General features: G+C 45.4%; 1 protein-coding gene across 9 annotated transcripts; it reads right to left on the bottom strand.

Moving 5' to 3' along the window:
• Positions 1–291: 291 nt before the first annotated feature.
• traf7 (TNF receptor-associated factor 7) lies at positions 292–11,717 on the bottom strand. Of its 9 annotated transcripts, none has more exons than XM_034593322.1 (22): positions 11,367–11,717; positions 8,831–8,980; positions 8,634–8,694; positions 8,416–8,504; positions 8,139–8,255; positions 7,844–7,936; positions 7,718–7,751; positions 7,397–7,619; positions 7,143–7,277; positions 6,966–7,061; positions 6,723–6,844; positions 6,063–6,151; positions 5,893–5,941; positions 5,499–5,626; positions 5,035–5,117; positions 4,877–4,916; positions 4,660–4,776; positions 3,712–3,834; positions 2,245–2,364; positions 1,987–2,118; positions 1,645–1,764; positions 292–1,338 (listed from the first exon to the last, which is right to left on the bottom strand). In XM_034593322.1, the coding sequence occupies exons 3-22, from the start codon at positions 8,683–8,685 to the stop codon at positions 1,324–1,326; spliced, it is 1,977 nt and encodes a 658-aa protein (XP_034449213.1). In that variant the 5' UTR covers positions 8,686–8,694; positions 8,831–8,980; positions 11,367–11,717; the 3' UTR covers positions 292–1,323. The 9 variants fall into 9 exon arrangements, with proteins under 9 accessions (XP_034449213.1, XP_034449211.1, XP_034449212.1 ...); XM_034593320.1 differs by having other exon boundaries at positions 8,416–8,507; positions 11,367–11,716; XM_034593321.1 differs by having other exon boundaries at positions 8,634–8,691; positions 11,367–11,716.
• Positions 11,718–19,237: the final 7,520 nt, after the last annotated feature.

The following is a 19,237-nucleotide window of genomic DNA, read 5'->3' as shown; positions in this document are numbered from 1 at the left end:
TGTCCGGGTCTCTCTCTCTCTCACACACACACACACACACACACACACACACACACACACACACACACACACACACACACACACACACACACACACACACACACACACACACACACACACACACACACACACACACACACACACACACACACACACACGCCGATGTTCAGAGGCAAACCCTCGTCTCCCGTTCACGTCCAATCTGTGCGAGCGAGGAGACGTGATATTTGTTTGAATACTTTCTCTGCGTTTGGTGTGAACGCAGCTTAACTGTGAAATCATTCACTGGCCAAATCTCCGTGACATCATCCTACACCGTCAGCGCCACACGTGGAGAGATCGCAGTCAGGTGAGTGACAGCGGAGGTTAACGCTGCCTCGCCTGTTTCTCTCCGGCGTCTCGACAAGCTCGTGAAAGAATAACTGACGATGAATAAAACCTAATCTGACAGTAAATTAAAAATAATGACAAGCAGAAAGAAACGGGACCGAGAAGGATTTGTCTTTTACAGTTAATATTAATATTAAAGTGGGAGCAGCTGCTTTGGCGACTGAGTTTCACTCCTACAATCACTGGGTGACCTGCATACGTGTTGTCATGGTTACTAAAGCCCAACAAATACAGGATTTTTGAAGCAGGCACCTTTGAGCCCCGCCCCCGTCCAGGGACCTTCAGATTGTCTGGGTCGGGCTCGATTACCGCATATTTCAGCATAAAACTGCTGCTACTTCATTTGCATCAAATAACCTGGTCACTGCTTGAATGACGTCTATTAACTCGTCTGTGATTTGGTGGATTCTGGGATTTAAAAGTCTCATAACGTAAAAAGGTTTGAGCCGATGCGGCGTCACTCCCTGTTTGTGAAACCAGCCGTTACACGCGTGTGAATAGTTTACATTAGGCATCGTCAGTACAGTTCTTAAATGGCAGGTGTATCTGCAGGAAGCAGACAGGACCGCCTACTACCCATAATCCTCTCTGCTTCCTGCTCTGATTACAGCGCTCATTCAATCTCAGATTTGGCGCAGTGCGTTGCAACCGTTAAGGCAGCTCGTCTTGTTTTGCCCCATAATGCACTGGGTCACAGAGAGCGTGACCTGGAGCTGCGATCCTGAAGGTCGGGGGTCAACGCGTGGGACTGTTTGACGTTTTTAAAAGCAACACTTAGTAAAATAGTTCCAATGCAGCTCGGTGGTGGGTGGTGGTTACTGTTGGTCTGCGGCTGTTAAATCACAATCAAAGAAACGGGCGTGGACGAGGAAACGTCATGGAAACTTTGATGGGATGTGAAGTCTGAGCTCAGCTGTGGAGCCAGATGTTCATTTAGCAGGTCCACACCTGAGAGGGACAGACAGAGGGAAGTCCAGTTTAAAGATCCAGCAAAATGAAAACTCGTCACAAAGTAAAAGACATTCAAACTGACATGTACACACTTTTAGTGATATTAATGTATTTCTACGTGCTGTTATTCTGTAAGATTATAACACTAAGAGGGTCTGTTCTGTTTTAAAATGTTAAATGGATGAACATTTGACGGGTGTATATGAAGGACGGGACAGTGAACGTGGAATATGTGCAGACGACAGCAGGAAACAGATAAATGTTCAGCAGGTGGAGCAGCGGACACAGAACAATCTGTCGCACCTTGACGGTGCTGTCGACGGCGCCGGAGAAGAGGCGCCCCCTGGAGACCGCCAGAGCCGTTACACTGCCCTGGTGTCTGAGCAGAGTCTGGGTGCAGATCATGTTATCCATGCTCCACACCTACACAACACAGAAACAACATCTGTTATACACAATCGTACAAACTTCTTTCCTTTACATTCCAGCACACATATCTGGATAAATAAAACGTTGCTCTGTACGATGTTAACAGGAATATAAACGGAATATTCAATTAGCAAAAATCAGAGAAATGACTTGTTCAGAATAAGGTCAACGATCAGATTAAAGGCGTCTGTGTAAACATTGTGATGTCAGTCTCACCCTGAGGGAACGATCATAGGAGGCGCTGAACACTTTGGTCTGGTCGGGGGTGGCGATGACAGCGAGAGCATAAACTGTTCCCACGTGACCTGTGAGGGTCCGCACCTGCTCTTTAGACTCAATGTCCCAAACCTGGAGAGGAGAGAGACGCACCTTCATCATCATCATCAAGTTCAAACGATGACCTCATGTCCTGGAGGAGAGGGCAGGTGTGTGTGTGTCCTTGTGTGTGTGTGTCCTTGTGTTCGTGTCTCTTACGTGGATGAGGTTTTCGTAGGTGCCACAGACGATGTGGTGGTTGGTGACGGCGATGGAGTAGACGCTGCCGCCGCTGGTCTGGAGGACGTGGACACACTCCAGAGAGCGGATGTCCCAGATCTGAGAGAGAGACGGAAAGAGGAGGACGGTGAAAACGATGTTTCAGTGTCCATTGCCATAGCAACAGTTTCCACTAGTTTCAACTGGCCAATCACAAGGTAGCATTAACTGTAAATAAAGATGGACGACATGTCAGCTCCCAGAAGTGAACCCCCCCTCCTCTATGTTAGTGGATAGTGGTTAGTTATTTGAAGGTTGTTCTTATCACATGATGTATGTTCAAGTGCAAACTCTTCAGATCTTAACCGTCTTCATTTCATAATCAGTTTTCAAGCTTTGCCACGAAACTCTTTGCCACAACAAAGGCAAAATTAACAAAATTACAGAGCCAACTATCTATGTGTAGCATTTAAACACTAATCAAACTTATTAATAATTGAAAATACCAAATTAGAGAAGTTAATTTCTTCTAGTTTTCCACTGAAACCCCGACTAAACCGTATTCAGGGACTGAACCGTCCTCCAGGAGCTACGGAGGTGCTCTGTGTTGAAGTTGCATAATTGCTGAAATGTTCTCAGGGACATTTTTCACTGAATATTGGCAGCATTTGTCACAGTAATTTCTGTGGCAAAACATTTTCTAAATGACTCCTCTCCACTAACGGCTGTCTGGAGACTAACTGCGTCGCTTATAGGCGTCATAAAAAAAAAAGAGCTCAGAAGAATTCATCTTCGCTTTCATCTCAAAGTCTTCCACAGACGTCCCTCGTTCCCACAGCCCGACCCGCTCTTCATCTCTCTACAGCGTCCCTGAGGTGTTCATTAGTACCCAGCTCCAGCCAGAGAGACGGAGACGGACACACACACACACACACACACACACACACACACACACACACACACACACACACACACACACACACACACACACACACACAGAGACAAAGAGTCTCTCTCTCTCTACAACGAGACTGAGTGAAGATGGTGAAAGTCAGACAGAGACTAAATGAAATTTTTAAGAAGAGAAACAAATTACTGGCCATAATATATGCAATTAGTTTCAACTGCTCACACACACGTTGTCTCACACACACACACACTAGCTCTTGCACCAGCTCACTGTCTAGCTCACAGGTTAGTATTTTAAATAAATATGTCATAAATTATAATGTAACCGGGGCCTGGACAAGCAACACGACAGTTTTTCAAACCAAACATTGAATAAACACAAGTATGACGCATAACAATGAGTTTTGCAATGTAACACACGTTTGGCTCCGGTTGCTGCAATGCAAACTTCCCCAAAACCAAATAAGGATCATGTCAGAGCTTCTGATCTAAACTCTATAATACTAACACCGTGGCTCCCACAGCATGAAAGGTCCAGTGCTGTACACGTCCGCTCACCTTGATGGTTTGGTATGAGCCGCTGTACAAGTGGTTCTGGGAGGCCACCAGTGCTCTGACCCAGTGGTTCAGACCGGTTAGTTCCTTCTTCAGTTTCAGCTCCGTGCCCACGATGTCCCACACCTGTGCACAGAAATAACGTTCAATGACACCACAGGAACAAACTAAAACACTACGTTCAACAGGCAAAAAAAAGTGTTTGTGACTTTGACCGACAAATTCTAATCAGTTCATCTTTGAGTAAATGTTTGTTTTTGAAGTAGAAGTTCCTTGTGAAACCTTTTCAACACTTGACACATAAAGTGTGTTGCAGTAACTCACCACAATCATGAAATCACAATGTCAAATGAAATAGGAAGCTAACTTTTCCACCATTACACAATCATGGAAGGACACACACACTGCACAGAGCTGAGCTGGAGCGGATACACAGCGGTAAGAACAGTTCATAATGTCACTGAGCAGATGGTGGACGGGTGTCGAGGTGGGCAAGAAGGGAAAACCCCTGTGAGCGAGCACTTCACACACAGCATCACAATCGTCCTCACTCGCTCGCTCGTACCCATAGTAACAACGACGGTTTTCTCCTCCGGGTGGAGACACATTTACACTTATCTTCTAACTCAAAATTAATTTTCCTGGTGGTCACTGCTGAGCAGGGGTTAGGGTTAACGATGTGGGCAGTTCCCTGTCCGTGGAACAGTCTCACCTCGTATACACGAACAGCTTCTTCTGAGGAAATCTTTAATCCAGACTCTCTCTTCTCTTTCCTTCAATGTTTAACTGACGACGAGTTGGTTGGTTCAACACTTTGCTGCTTTTACTGCCATAGTTTTTAATGTCTTTATGATAGTTGGTGCTCAATAAACCGGTGTTCATGCAAAAAGCTTTGAAAATGAAGAGACAACACAACATACACTTGGTGATGCATCATGTGAATAGCTGTACCTTAATGGCCTTGAGGGAGCCGCTGAACAACATGTTGTGGGAGGAGACAAGTGTACACACTGGGTTGTCATGGGCACGGATAGTATTGACTTTCTGCAGGGTCTGGATGTCCCACACCTACGAGAGACGCGCAGCAGTGAGACGAGAAAAGGACAGAAGAAAAAACTATTCTAAACATTTCAAATTAGAAAGAAGCCGAGAAGTGAACGTTACTTACGATGATGGTGCAGTCGGCAGAGCCACTGTACAGCCTGTTTCTATGGAGACAGAAAACGGCAGAGTCGTGCTTTAAAGAGAGCGTCGTTATTCTCAGGCGATATCAATTATACAATCAAAGTTTGAGTGTGTTGTTGTGCATGTGTGTATTTTAGTTACCCCTGGATACACAGAGCCAAGACGATGCCATCGTGGCCCTCGAGGGTTTTCTGACACTTGTAGGTGGTGCAGGTGTCCCACACCTGAGGGGAAGGAGGACATTCAGTCATATTTATTAGTCATTATTTCTAATACAGGGTTGTGGGCAGAAGTTATCAGAATCTGTCAGGATGTGGGCGGGTGACAATGTGTTGAGACTGAAAATAGCCCTGCTTCCAAGAACAAACAAACACACACACACATTTACATTTACTGTTGAAAAATGGATCTTTAAACTAAAACCATCTTTCTCCTCACGAGCGTTTTGGCTCTAAATCAGTTTTAATCTCTGTCCATACTAACACGCCTGAAAACACACATCATGTGACCACTCACGTACGCTGGGTGTTCATGAAATAATCAAGCAATATTAGTATTTGGTGTAACTGCCAGTAAAACCACGACGTTGTGTGCGCCTGTGTTACCTTGATGGTCTTATCTGAGGATCCAGAAAAGAGCAAGTCTCCAGTGGAGTAAACACAAAGGCACCACACGGGACCCTGGTGGCCGACAAACGTCCCCTTGCACTTGAAGATCTGCTGGGGGTCATATGCTACACAGGGGCACAGAGATGGGAAAGATTGCATTTTTCATTGGAAACTACAGGATAGTGGAGGATATGAAGTACAGAGGAGGGAGAGTGGGGTGGGTGAGGAGTAAGATGAAGGCAACAGCCAGGGGGAGACAGTCAGAGTCAAATCAGCACAACTAGGATGTTGAAATCTAGTTTCGTCAGGGTGGAGTTCTTGGCAAGAATTTACCAAATGTCTTCCTCCACTGAGGTGAAGAGTGAAGCAGGACAGACAAGCAGATACTTACAGCCCAGGATTCCCATGTTGAGCCGGGCGTTTATGTGAGACAACTCATCCTGCAAAGACACAGAAGAATGATCTGAAGTATTTCATAATAAGACAAATGTTACTGCTCATTCGCACATAGCTGCAAACTACTGGTTTCCTAATTCAACTTTTACTGTTACATACACACACATTTATCCCACTTACGTTGAGCATGGAGGCGTCTCTACGAAACTCCATCAGGTCCTCGCTCAGTTTACTCTGGTTCTCATCCAACACATCTGAAAAACACACACGTGTATTGGAGGAATGTATTGAGTGGAATGTATTTCAATTGAAATCGTTTCAGAGATTAGTTTTTAAAGCAACACTATGAAACTTTACTTCCTGAACACAACAGCTTCAAAATGAGTTGATGTTTGAGTGAGTGTGAATAAGGAGAATGTTTCCTCTTTCATTCCTGAAAGAATGAGGTCCAGTCGGTCTCTACATGAAAACCACGTAATCACTGGAACACGCAGCCCAACAGAATTAATCACCATGTGTGGCTGCAGGGGGCGCTGTTGCTCAGTGAAGGTTATATAGTGTTGCTTTAAAGTCTGACTGCATCTGCTCTAACGGCTGACCATGACCAGACCCATCAACACGACCTAATAACCTCTCCCTATAATTCAAGACCTGTTCTACTGTGAGTATAAATTGATTGGGTGAAATTATCTGTAAATTAACAAATTCTCCTTTGATATTTCAGCAACGAGAACCCACATTTGTAAGAACAAAAGAAGGACAAATATTTCTATACACAAGTAATTGCAACTTGTTTAAGAAGGTAAAACAAAGATTGAATCTTACCAAACTTGAGCTCCATGTTCTTCTCTAGCTGATCTAATTTCTCCGATAGTTTGCCCAACATGGAGCGCAGGAAAGCAATGTCTTGGTCCTTCTGGGACAGAGTCAGCTGCATCTCGTGGAACCTAACAGGGTCAAAGGTGGGAGATCGTATACAGATCAGAGATCTGCTGAACAGATACTCAGTTCTTCAGATAGAAATACATTGTAAAGTTTATTACAACCAATAGCTTCAGGTCTCCTCACCTGTCGTCAGTCTGCTGCAGAAACTCTTTCAGCCCCTCAAATTTACACACCTCCAAATGTGTTTCATATGTGTCTTGGTTACCGATGAACGTACAGCTGTCCCAGACGAGGAGAGTCAAATTAGTGAAAGGTAGATGAGGGGAAACAAAAAGCAATTTCTACCAAGTGTTGACTTACCCATATTTGGAGTGTGGACATTTGATGTGCTCACATTCTTTGAGGTGAGCCTCCAGGTTCATGGTGAGCAGCGGGGGGCAGGAGGGGTTGTTGGGGCAGCGGACTGGCCTGTAGTCACAGCTGTCCTCATGTTCGCTGTAGAGACACAGAGTTAGGATGGAGGGGAAAAGGTCAGTAAAAGCACTGCAAATAGTTTCTTCAGCCATTGTGCATTCATAGGAAAGCAGCAGGAATCCAGCATCCTTAGTTCTTACTTCCGTGTGGACAGTTTAATGGTGAACGGGCAGCCCAGTGGGTCCACTTCGTACGCTCCAGGCTTCCCGGCCACTGTGGCATTGGAGGCTGTGGCCCCTCCTGCGCCGTTTGCTGTGGCCCTGCAGCCGTATTTACAGTGGACGAAGAGCTCTCCTATCTGCTCGGCCACTGCGATGTTGTTTACCACAACTGTGAGCTTAGCCGCATCCACTGGGCACTTGTCTGTGAGGGAAACCAACACGAGGGTGAGCTTACAATACACAACACTTCTACGTGAATTACAGCCAATATTAAAGTTATTAGTGCCACATGTCTCTCACCTGAACTCAAGGCACATCGTCTGCAGAAGGTGTGCTGAGGAAGGAGGGAAAACAGGCGTAGTGACTTTTTAAAAATCATATTTTGTTGTCCTTATTAATAATAACAACTTCATGAAGTTAACTTACCCCACACGTAGTGATGACAGGGTCTTTAAAGACACTACAGCAGAGCTGACAGCACAGTTTCACTGACGGCTGTTCAGCAAACACCTGGGGCTCCTGCACAGATAAGCAAATGTGTTAATATAATCATTTGTGTGTCGTGTGTGTGTGTACATGCATTCATTAATGTGATAGTGGGCGTATGTTTATGATGACTGTCATATACAAAAGGGTCCAAAAGTCTGAGACCACGAATGATGACGGTGGTCTCAGACTTTATGTGGTACTGTCTACAATATGTTTGCACCGGGCGTGATACCGTGTCCTCCTCCTCTTCGTGAAGAGAGAATGTGGAGCGCAGAGACATGTTGGACTCGGAATGGAGAGATCGGATTGAGATGGCTGAATCAGACCTCCGAGGAGTACCGATGAGAGGCTGAGGGGACGGGAGGAGGCAGTAGAAAGAAGAAGAGGTTCGACAATATATACACAAAAGAAATACGTTTTTACACCCCCAGCTCATCTAAATTTATCAGCTTGAGTTTGCAAAGGTATTAGGACGGAGTGGAAAAACAGAAAATCCTAAATGTATGTACCATTCCATCGTCATCATCCCGAGGGGAGTAGGTTAGAGTGCTGGAGGAGGAGGGCGTTCTCCTGTGCTGCTTGTAGGTGCTGGACCCTTCTGCTGAAAACAGGAAGGCAAGTTCACAAGCGTGAATTACAGAATTAAGTGTCTATCAAGCAAACACAGAAAAACTGAAATGCAGACGACCAAAGAGCTTTTAGAAGAGAGAGGACGATGAAGTGTCACCTTTAGCTCCAGCAGCCACGGCTGAGAAGGTCGGGCCAAACGACGCCTCCATCCTGCTCTGCTGTGACGAACGGAGGGACCAACAATAGAAAGATGATGGTGTTAAACCAAAAAAATATTTTTGACAAAATGAGTAATTGCACTAGAAATATGACACACGTCACAAGTATAGTATGGTTTTATTGAAAGTCTCTCACCACGCTGCTGGAGTCTGCGGGGGGGGTAGAAGGGCTGCTGCTGCTGCTGCTTCTTCTTCTTCTCTGGAGTATTGATTGTAGTGAGACGTCTTACAACCCAGAGCGTGCACACGTTCACAAGGAATCACTAGCAGCCAGTTGAACAGCTGCCTGGTAAGAGCAAAGAGGAATGAAGGGCATTAGTGAGTTCAAAAGTGAACTGAAACTATTTAGATTTTCCTCTGAGCAACACAGCTGGAGCCTGACAGAAAACAGGTTGAATACATTATGTTCTCCATATGTCGGCTTTATCGTATTAACAGAGAAAAACACACACCCACGCATTTGGCCCAAGAATTATTGGCAAACGTCAGCGGGGACAACGCAGCTTAAAGCCCCGAAGAATCAATGCAGTGAGAAATAAGTGCCTTGTGGAGATTTTACAGTTGAGTTACTCTTATTGAATGAAGGTTTGACCCACTTCATTGGCTGCAGGTACAACAACACAATCAAACATCATGTCTCCACAGAACTTACAGCAAAGAAGAAAAGTCTTCTTTGAGGATTTTCATGGTATCAGGTTTGTTTTTTTTATATAAGTATTGTATCAAAGTCTAAATCTTTGGTATCATGACAACCGCACAACACACCGATGTTTTCTGCCAAGTTAGTGATCCTCCAGAGACATGAACACAGCTGGAAAAGCAAGAGAGAAACACTCAACAGCTGTGAGTGTGTGGAGAGCAGCCACGCTCTTATCAACGCGATTCAAGTGACCAACAACTGCAGATGTTAGGAGATTATCCAGAGTTCACGACAGGTCTTTCCTAACTCCTTACTGCCTCTTCTTCACATCTTTCCTTGACCTTGTGGTGTTGTCCCACATGGGTCAAGGAATAGTGGTTCGGAGAGAAGGAGATTATTTGGACTTTTCCACCACAGACAATTAAACACTGATGTAAACACAAAGGTATGCGGACTGTCAGCTCATATTGTAACAGGCTGTGAAACTATCCAGGACCACTAATCTGCCCCGAGCAGCGTCCCTGTGATGGGGTAATGACTCTCGCTCCTCTGCTCCTCTCACCAGTGCCTTCATGTTTTTTTAATTCTGTACAAACGTCTTCCTGTGTCATTTCAATCCCAATATTCTTGCCATGTTTTGGTTAATGACAGTTTTGATCTCTGCTTTGCTTAATGGTTCTTGTATGTCGAATTAACGATCGTGTTAATGACTGTTCAGCCAATAAATCTGCCTCCTCGTTGCCTTCCACTCCCACGTGAGCAGGAACCCAGAAGAAGGAGATATTCAACCGTCTCTGATGTAATCTGAGGAGCAGATGAAAAGTTTCATAGACAACATTTTGTCTGCCTGCGGATTTGACTGACCTAAAGGGATCGTTCACAGAAAAATGAAAATGCACTCATCATCTACTCGCCACTACGATGAAGGGGTGGGTGAAGTGTTTGAGTCCAGAAAAACACTTCTGGAGTTTCAGGGGTAAACGGCGTTGCAGCCAAATCCAATACAACTGCTTCTGTGGTGTCATCCAAGTGTCCGGAAGCCCCGACAATCCAGTTCGACTCGAAATGGCGTCATTTCCACCATGTTTTTAGTCTAAATGTCCGCTGCCGGAACTAGAGATGCTACCGCGTGCACCCTTTGGCGAGGGCTTGTGTGCATGTGAACGCAGCCCCGGGAGGACATCAGAGGACATCAAGGCTAAAAACCTGGTGTAAATGACGCCATTTCGAGTCGAATTGGATTGTCGGGGCTTGCGGACACTCGGATGACACCACAGGAGCATTTTTTAACGTTTAAAGAATTGGTCACCATTTAATTTGATCGTATTGGACTTGGCTGCAACGCTGTTCACCCCTGAGACTCCAGAAGTGTTTTGTGGACTCAAACACTTGGACCCCCCCCACCCACCCACCCACCCCCTCCATTGGCATAGTGGTGGGTAGATAATGAGAGGATTTTCCTTTTTGGGTGGAACAGCTGACATGCTGTGGGACGAGATGGTGACCTCACTAACCTGGTCACTGCAACAGAACAGACGGACATTCCGCTGTGTCAACTGACAGGAGGTCTGTGACTCGTCTGGTAACTGTTGTGTCAAAACCACGTCCCCTGTCTGTGCTCACTGGGGAGATCCCCGTAAAGAGGAGCCAGAGGAGGGGGGCGGAACACACACGCACACACAACACACAACACAACACACACACACACACACATAGAGAAACACACAAAGTTTCACACTGACAGCTCGGTGGCTAAACGTGTCAAACGTGCTAACGCGGCAGCCTTAGCACGTTAGCCACTGTCAACGCTAACCCGCTAACGACGCCGTTTCCTGTCAATCGTGTAAACAACCGGTCAGAGCTGCGGTAACCAGCGAGCTAAAGTAGCGGCTATGCTAGCCAAAGTTAGCCGAGCGTTAGCCGCTGTGCGCGCGGCCGCAGCCCCCCGCGGCCTCCGGCTCCGCGGCGCCGCAGCGTCGCCGTGGATCCGCGTCCACCGGGCCGACATGTTAGAGCTCAGTTTCGGACTCACCATTATTATTATTTTTTTTTTTGGCGACAGCGCAGCTCCACCGCTGCGGACGAATTCCTCAAATCTCCCCTTCTCTCTGGGCTCTGCCGCGGTGCACTGTGGGTGATGCAGTAGAGCGCGCGCCGCCGTCCCTGTGAGGATCCCCGGCGTCGGACTGCGCTGCCCACAATGCACCGCGGCGCCGTCGGTAAAACACCGCAAACCGACTGCGGGCCGCGCGATTCACGAACGAGTCCACGTCCTCCCCGCTGCCGCGTCGGTATTGGCTCGTGCAGCCACCGGAGACCTCACGCGACCATCGCCGTCACGTTTTTACGGTGAACGCACGTGCACGGTGGTGTGATGGCGAGAGACACCTGCAGAGAGAGAGAGAGAGAGAGAGACAGAGAGAGAGAGAGAGAGACAGAGAGAGGGAGGGACAGGGAGGGAGGGACAGACAGAGAGAGAGAGAGAGACAGAGAGAGAGACAGACACAGACAGAAAGAGAGACAGACAGACAGACAGAGAGAAAGAGAGAGAGATAGACACAGACAGAAAGAGAGAGAGAGAGAGAGACAGACAGACAGACAGAGAGAAAGAGAGAGAGAGAGAGACAGACAGACAGACAGAGAGAAAGAGAGAGAGATAGAGAGACAGAGAGAGAGACAGACACAGACAGAAAGAGAGAGAGAGAGAGACAGACGGACAGACAGACAGAGAGAGAGAGAGACAGACAGACAGAGAAAGAGAGAGACAGAGAGAAAGAGAGAGACAGAATAATAATATAACAACAGTAAACCACACAGTTAATTCATAAGCTCACTGTGTTTTCTAGAAGAAATAACACAGTATGTGAGATTTGTTGTTGATCTAAATAAACATCTGGATCTGGTGAATTTATGTGAGGTTTCATAAGAGGACTGTTGGGCCTTGGTGGAGGTATACGAGGTATCATCTGAAGTATACGAGGTATCATCTGAAGTATACGAGGTATCATCTGAAGTATACGAGGTATCATCTGAAGTATACAAGGTATCAGCTGAAGTACATGAGGTATCAGCTGAGGTATAGAAGGTTTCAGCTGAAGTATACGAGGTATCAGCTGAAGTATACGAGGTATCAGCTGAAGTACATGAGGTATCAGCGGAGGTATACGAGGTATCATCTGAAGTATACAAGGTATCAGCTGAGGTATACGAGGTATCAGCTGAGGTATAGAAGGTATCATCTGATGTATAGAAGGTTTCAGCTGAAGTATACGAGGTATCAGCTGAAGTACATGAGGTATCAGCGAAGGTATACGAGGTATCAGCGGAGGTATACGAGGTATCAGTGGAGGTATACAAGGTATCAGCTGAAGTACATGAGGTATCAGCGGAGGTATACGAGGTATCAGCGGAGGTATACGAGGTATCAGCGGAGGTATAGAAGGTATCATCTGATGTATAGAAGGTTTCAGCTGAAGTATACAAGGTATCAGCTGAAGTATATGAGGTATCAGCGGAGGTATACGAGGTATCAGCTGAAGTACATGAGGTATCAGCGGAGGTATACGAGGTATCAGCTGAAGTATATGAGGTATCAGTGGAGGTATACGAGGTATCAGCTGAAGTACATGAGGTATCAGCGGAGGTATACGAGGTATCAGCGGTGGTATAGAAGGTATCATCTGATGTATAGAAGGTTTCAGCTGAAGTATACAAGGTATCAGCTGAAGTATATGAGGTATCAGTGGAGGTATACGAGGTATCAGCTGAAGTACATGAGGTATCAGCGGAGGTATACGAGGTATCAGCGGTGGTATAGAAGGTATCATCTGATGTATAGAAGGTTTCAGCTGAAGTATACAAGGTATCAGCTGAAGTACATGAGGTATCAGCGGAGGTATACGAGGTATCAGTGGAGGTATACGAGGTATCAGCGGAGGTATACAAGGTATCAGTGGAGGTATATGAGGTATCAGTGGAGGTATACGAGGTATCAGCTGAAGTACATGAGGTATCAGCGGAGGTATATGAGGTATCAGCGGAGGTATACGAGGTATCAGCGGAGGTATAGAAGGTATCATCTGATGTATAGAAGGTTTCAGCTGAAGTATACAAGGTATCAGCTGAAGTACATGAGGTATCAGTGGAGGTATACGAGGTATCAGCGGAGGTATTAGCCCCTGTTGTGTTTTCCTTCTGATGGACGTGCAGACGCTCACAGTGAAACAAGAAAACCGACAAAATCCCTGTTGAGAGCCATGGGCCGATCGTATTAGACTGAATTCAACTATAAAGTCTGTTTTCAGTGATTACCTCCTTGTGTCTGAGGGCGAAGGTCGATGTTTAACTTGACATTTCTCCGAGTGCAACACAAGAACAACAACACGAGGCCAGAGAATCACGAGAACAACAACACTGACAGACACACAGTCATAAAAACAAGCAACAACATAAAACTACATTAATTAAAACAATGGGCACGTGCACAGGGTTACACTGCAAACAAAGAGAGTTCCTGTTACCTGAGGGTTGGATGTCACTTTCTATTTGAAATGTATATTTGGTGAGAGTATATACACTTTTGTATTCTTTTGTATGACACCTTGCCGTCACCAGAAGAGGGCGCTGCTTATCTAGATGTAGTCAGAAACACCCTCCTCCTCTGATGGCTGCTGACTCTTTAAAAAACTCGGAGAGAAAAGGGCTTAAAATGAAATAAACAGAATATTTATCTATAGTGAATTAAAATCCCTCAACTAACACAGCTAATAGATCATGTGATGGACCTGCTGACGATTTCACAGTTCAGTGACTTCCAGGTGTCACAATTGGAAAATCACAGGTGTAATATTTTACATTTAAAGTGTCAAAGTACAGCACCTGAGTAAATGTACCGACTGAAACAATCCATCCTAAATAAACACCACATTTAGATCATCGTGCACGTTAATGATGCCGTGAAGACGTGAGTGGGAGCCTCTCCTTCTCAGCAGTGTGATGTACAGTATGTGGGGGAGTGGATCTTTTATCACCACACATGGAGCTGGTACGTGCAGCCCTGCAGCCGGTGCATGTGAACAGATGCCCACATGTAAGAGAGAGGGAGCTGGAAATAGAAAGACAGGAATACCAGTAATGCTGTAATGCAACCATGAATAAGAGATGGTTTCAATGCAGCTTTGTTGGTGTGTGACACACAAACACACACACACGGCTCCATTAAAGGCAGCGCAGGCCATTAGTAGTTTTATCTTCTTTGTATGGGACGGCGCTGAAAAGAGTCCCGTCTCCATCCACCCCAGGACACACTCAGACGCACACAGGCAGACACACAACCTCCTCTTGTGTGGTGCAGATGTTTTGGACGACACACTGTTGACATATTTGTTCGGATGTCGATCACAACAGAGTGATTCAGCTTCGTTCTTCATTTCAAAAAAAGTCTTGGTGCTGATTCGACGCTTCCAACATCTTACGGTGTGTGTGTGTGTGTGTGTGTGTGTGTGTGTGTGTGTGTGTGTGTGTGGGTGTGGGTGTGTGTTTGTGTGATATCTCTGTCAGTCTCTGTGAATGTGTCGTTACCAAATGCTTCCTTTTGTCGCCTCGCTTCTTCATTCACAAAACACCTGTGCAGACGAGCCTGCCGGTAACAGCTGACAGAGCTTTGTCCTCCTCGCTCTCAGTGTTTCACTGTCTCATCGTCACTGACCTCATGAACTCTGTTGATGAAGCAGAGATTTAAGTGATTTTATGTTTCCTCTATTTATGAGAGCACGAAGCAGAAAACCTTGCTCTGAGCAAACGTTCCCAAAAAAAGCAAGATGTGCATTAACTGGATCTTTAGAATCTGAAAGAGGAAACTCCCTTTGAGTTTTCACTGAGTAGTTTCCTCCTGCACTAAAAATATAAGGTGAAAATGTGCTACAACATATAATATGAAAAGATAGATAGAATATCTATTCATGTATATGAGCAGTATAAAAATATAAATATAAAAATTATTGAAATAGATTTGAAAATCAAACAAAGTGAATATTAGTTGTTGCCCCCAAATACTTAAATACTTACGTTACTACACTCATGCGTGACTGTCACCAAGCACAAGTGAAAACAAAGAATACACACACACACACACATATATGCACACACTTGACCTGGATAGAGACAACAGGGTGGCAACTCCCCCCCCCCCCCCCCCCCCCCCCCCCCCCCCATTGACTGGGTCCATTAGGGGCCAAAGTACAGCTGAGCCACAAAGAGACACGCTGGATTACACAGAGACAGCACAGGCACATATAAAGGAGTCTGTGTGTGTGTCTGTGTGTGTGTGTGTGTGTGTGTGTGTGTGTGTGTGTGTGTGTGTGTGTGTGTATGTGTGTGTGTTGGGAGTGGGGGGTGGAGGGGAGGCAAAGACAGTGGGATTTAATCAATCTTCATACAGGTTAAATTTATATATTTTAAATACATTAAGAGCTGGATTCTATCTTATCTAGTCATATTTATAGAAACGTAAAGCTGAGGTTTCTGATCCGAGCTTCCATCTGAGATGTGCGTTATGAATTAATGATCAGTGCTGAGTAAGACCCTGTCTCTAAGTGCTGCTCACATCACCACCACCGCTGCCCCATCTGTGTGTGTGTGTGTGTGTGTGTGTGTGTGTGTGTGTGTGTGTGTGTGTGTGTGTGTGTGTGTGCGTTCTGGTGTTAAATACGCTCCACCTTTCTGCACGCGAGCTGAGGCGATTAATCCTGCGCCGACCGACGATTGATGGTTAAATCTTGGCTGCAACCTTTTCCCAGCGGTGATAGAAACAAAGTGGTTCAGCCGACGTTGATGCTTTGAAAAAACAGTTGAGGCTGAGACGGAATCCAGATGAAAACAGGTGAAGCTTCTTTGGGAATTTCAAGAGAACGACTCTGAGGATTTGATCAAAGCCACTCGCTCTCCCAACACAGTTATACAACAATGATTCATCTCATTTGAAGTGAAAAGCAAAAAGAGGAAGGGATGTGTAATGAGGCAGCGTCCGAACCAACAGGGGGAAAGAAACTTCAGCTCGATAATCGACAATCCAGTGAAAACATTTATGCTCCTGCTCATTTTTAAGGTGAGTTCGTGACATGTGTGACCCCAAAGAGAGTAAGACTACAGTTTTCCTCTTAAAGGAAAAGTTTCATATCTTTAAAATATACAAAAGGTAACATGTAAATATGAAGCCGCTGACAATTATCCGGGCGCATCTTAGCATGAAGACTTGAAATCATATGTAAAGATGGACGACATGACAGCTTCCAAAAGTGAAGCCAAGCATCTCAAGCAGAATAACTCATACATCCCGCCTCCTGCATGTTAGTGGATGGGACATGGACCAAAATAAAAAAGGCAAAATACCCATTAAACAAACTGATGCATGTCTACAGATACAAATCTAAACACAAATGAGACCCCATAACCCTGCAGACACACATTGCCTCATGTGTGTCTGCTTTGTTGTGTAGTGTAAGTGTGCGTCCATTCACACTGACAAAGAAACAGCATCTGAAGGTGTAGATATCGTACAACCCCTGCATCATGTCGGAGGAAAAGACCATAAATAATGAATGGATGTTTCAGGCTACCTTCTATCTAATGGAGACTCAGTCATCTGCTGGAGGACGTCCAGTCCCACCACATCACCGACACGTGCATGACGTCGTTACGTGCAATCTCGCAGCACATTTACACAAAGAGCTGTAATCTAATCTAATCCAGACCCTCTTGGGTGGAGCTGGAGACTTCCTGGATCAAAAACCCGACAGCTCGTCAGAAGCCTCACGACAGAAGGTGTTTCCAGGACCTTCTGGCGTGAAAACACAAACTGCAGCGCGACCCCCCCCCCCCGATGTGGAGCTGAGACACTGTCACTGTCATTAGTACATGTGCATGTTTTACAGTGACTCTACTCTCCCAGTTATTTTATTCAATTAACACGTAGTTTATCTGTATGAATCCAATATGTCAACACTTTCAAGTCTCGTGCACGTGTGTGAGCAGCACAGACCTGCAGCTGACCCCCCGAATCTATACAGTATCAAGGGGGGGGGGGGGGGGGGGGGGGGGGGGGGGGATCTTAATGGTTTTTCCAGGACAGCTCCACAGCCAATTTCCCGGTCATTTCACACCTTCTTTGTAGGGGGTCGACCGCTTCTGCTCCCAGCATGCACTCTGGCTCCGGCAGCAAAGTGATAGCAGGTTCAGGAAATCACCGTCCAATGGAAATGTTCTGTTTCTCCCCAGGGGGACTTTGAGGAGACCGTGACCCCGAGAGGTGAAGGCGACTGAGTCCATCCAGCCAGCATCCTGCTGTCTCCACTCTCTGAGACGCTCACAGCTCTTAACAGGAGTCTGTGAAGAGGAGCGAGGAAGGTGGATGATAACTGCTTCCACATCTCTTCAGTGAAACGAGTCCAGCTTTAACTTCTGGACATTTATATACAGATTTGAATTCATTTTATCTTGTCTTCACGTCTCCCGGTCCTGTTTCAGCATCTTCTTCTATCTGAACATATTATCATCCCAATCTTTTGAGTCCAGGACATCTCGTCACATCCAGAGACTTCAGATCTGAGACCTGTTTTCTGTCTCATATTACAAGACATCTGCTGACAGCTGCTGAACACAAATCTGCTGATTCATTTTGAATGTACTCGTATCTGAAACATTGTGCTGATGGTCAGGAGACGATACCAGAGGAACTGCTGCTGTGCTCTGAATGTAAATATGACGACAGGAACGATGCAGCCGCCTCTGGAGTCTCACTTTGCTGCTGGATTTCATGATTAGAAGCAAAAACACACGTGAAGATATGTGCAATTATTAAGTAAGTTTCTTTTCTCATTCTCTATTTAAAGGAATAATCCATGAGATCAGTGTTTTTTACAGTGTAGCTTCTGAAATTCAGCGTTATTTGATCTTTTCTTGTTTCCTGTTCACGTTATTGTTGCAGTCGTTGGAGAATCTCTCCTGATTTCTGAGTTTACACTTCAGCTGACGACATTTTATCCACTTGGAATAACTTTAAATAGACATTTGATGTTTGTCAGTGTTTCTTTCCTCTCATTTTGTTTCTGAATGTAAAAGTTCTGCAAAGTTAAAAAGGCCAAAGTCACAGAAAAAACACTGAAGCTCCAGAAACATCTCGTCCAGACCGGCTTCTGCATCATAGACATTTTATATTGCCCTAGAAACTGCCTTCTATAAAGTATATCTATTTTTATGCTATTTCTCCTAAAATATGTTTCTATTCTTATGTCTTAGTTCAGTTTCTCCTTTTGCTGCTTCTTCTTTGTGCTGCAACGATTTTGAATTTCCTCTGAGGGTCAATGAAGCTAAAATCTTATATTATCATATCTTATCTTATCTTATCTTATCTTATCTTAACTCAAACCACATTGTATAAAATCCCTCAGATCCTTAAACACAGAGGTTGCACAAGCTGGTTACACAAATCCAACCATCTAACCAGTGACCACAGTGTGTTCACATCATGTATAATCGAACCAGGCCCCGCTCGCCCTCTGTGCTCTCTCTCTCTCGCTCTGATGCAGTATCTCTCATATGTGGAATCAAACCAACACAAATATGTTTTTTTCCCCTCTCAGTGGAACCAGATGGAGCTTTAAGTGGCCATATTAGGGCAGAAATCCAGAGTCGGGGCAAGAAAGGGTCAACACACACATGCACGCACACACACACATACACACACACACGCACACACGCAGTCACACACCCGGGGAACAGTGGATCTGACCTCAGTCTGTCCTGACACACGCACACTCCAGGACTCCAGAGGACAATACATTGACTAACAATCATTTAAATTAAGATATTCCTATTTCCTGGAGACTTACTCTAACTGTACTTGTC

Source organism: Hippoglossus hippoglossus, chromosome 8 (assembly GCF_009819705.1).
Source record: "Hippoglossus hippoglossus isolate fHipHip1 chromosome 8, fHipHip1.pri, whole genome shotgun sequence".
Taxonomy (NCBI): domain Eukaryota; kingdom Metazoa; phylum Chordata; class Actinopteri; order Pleuronectiformes; family Pleuronectidae; genus Hippoglossus; species Hippoglossus hippoglossus.
Note: the sequence above shows the minus strand (reverse complement) of the source record. Positions and strands in the feature narration are given on the sequence as shown.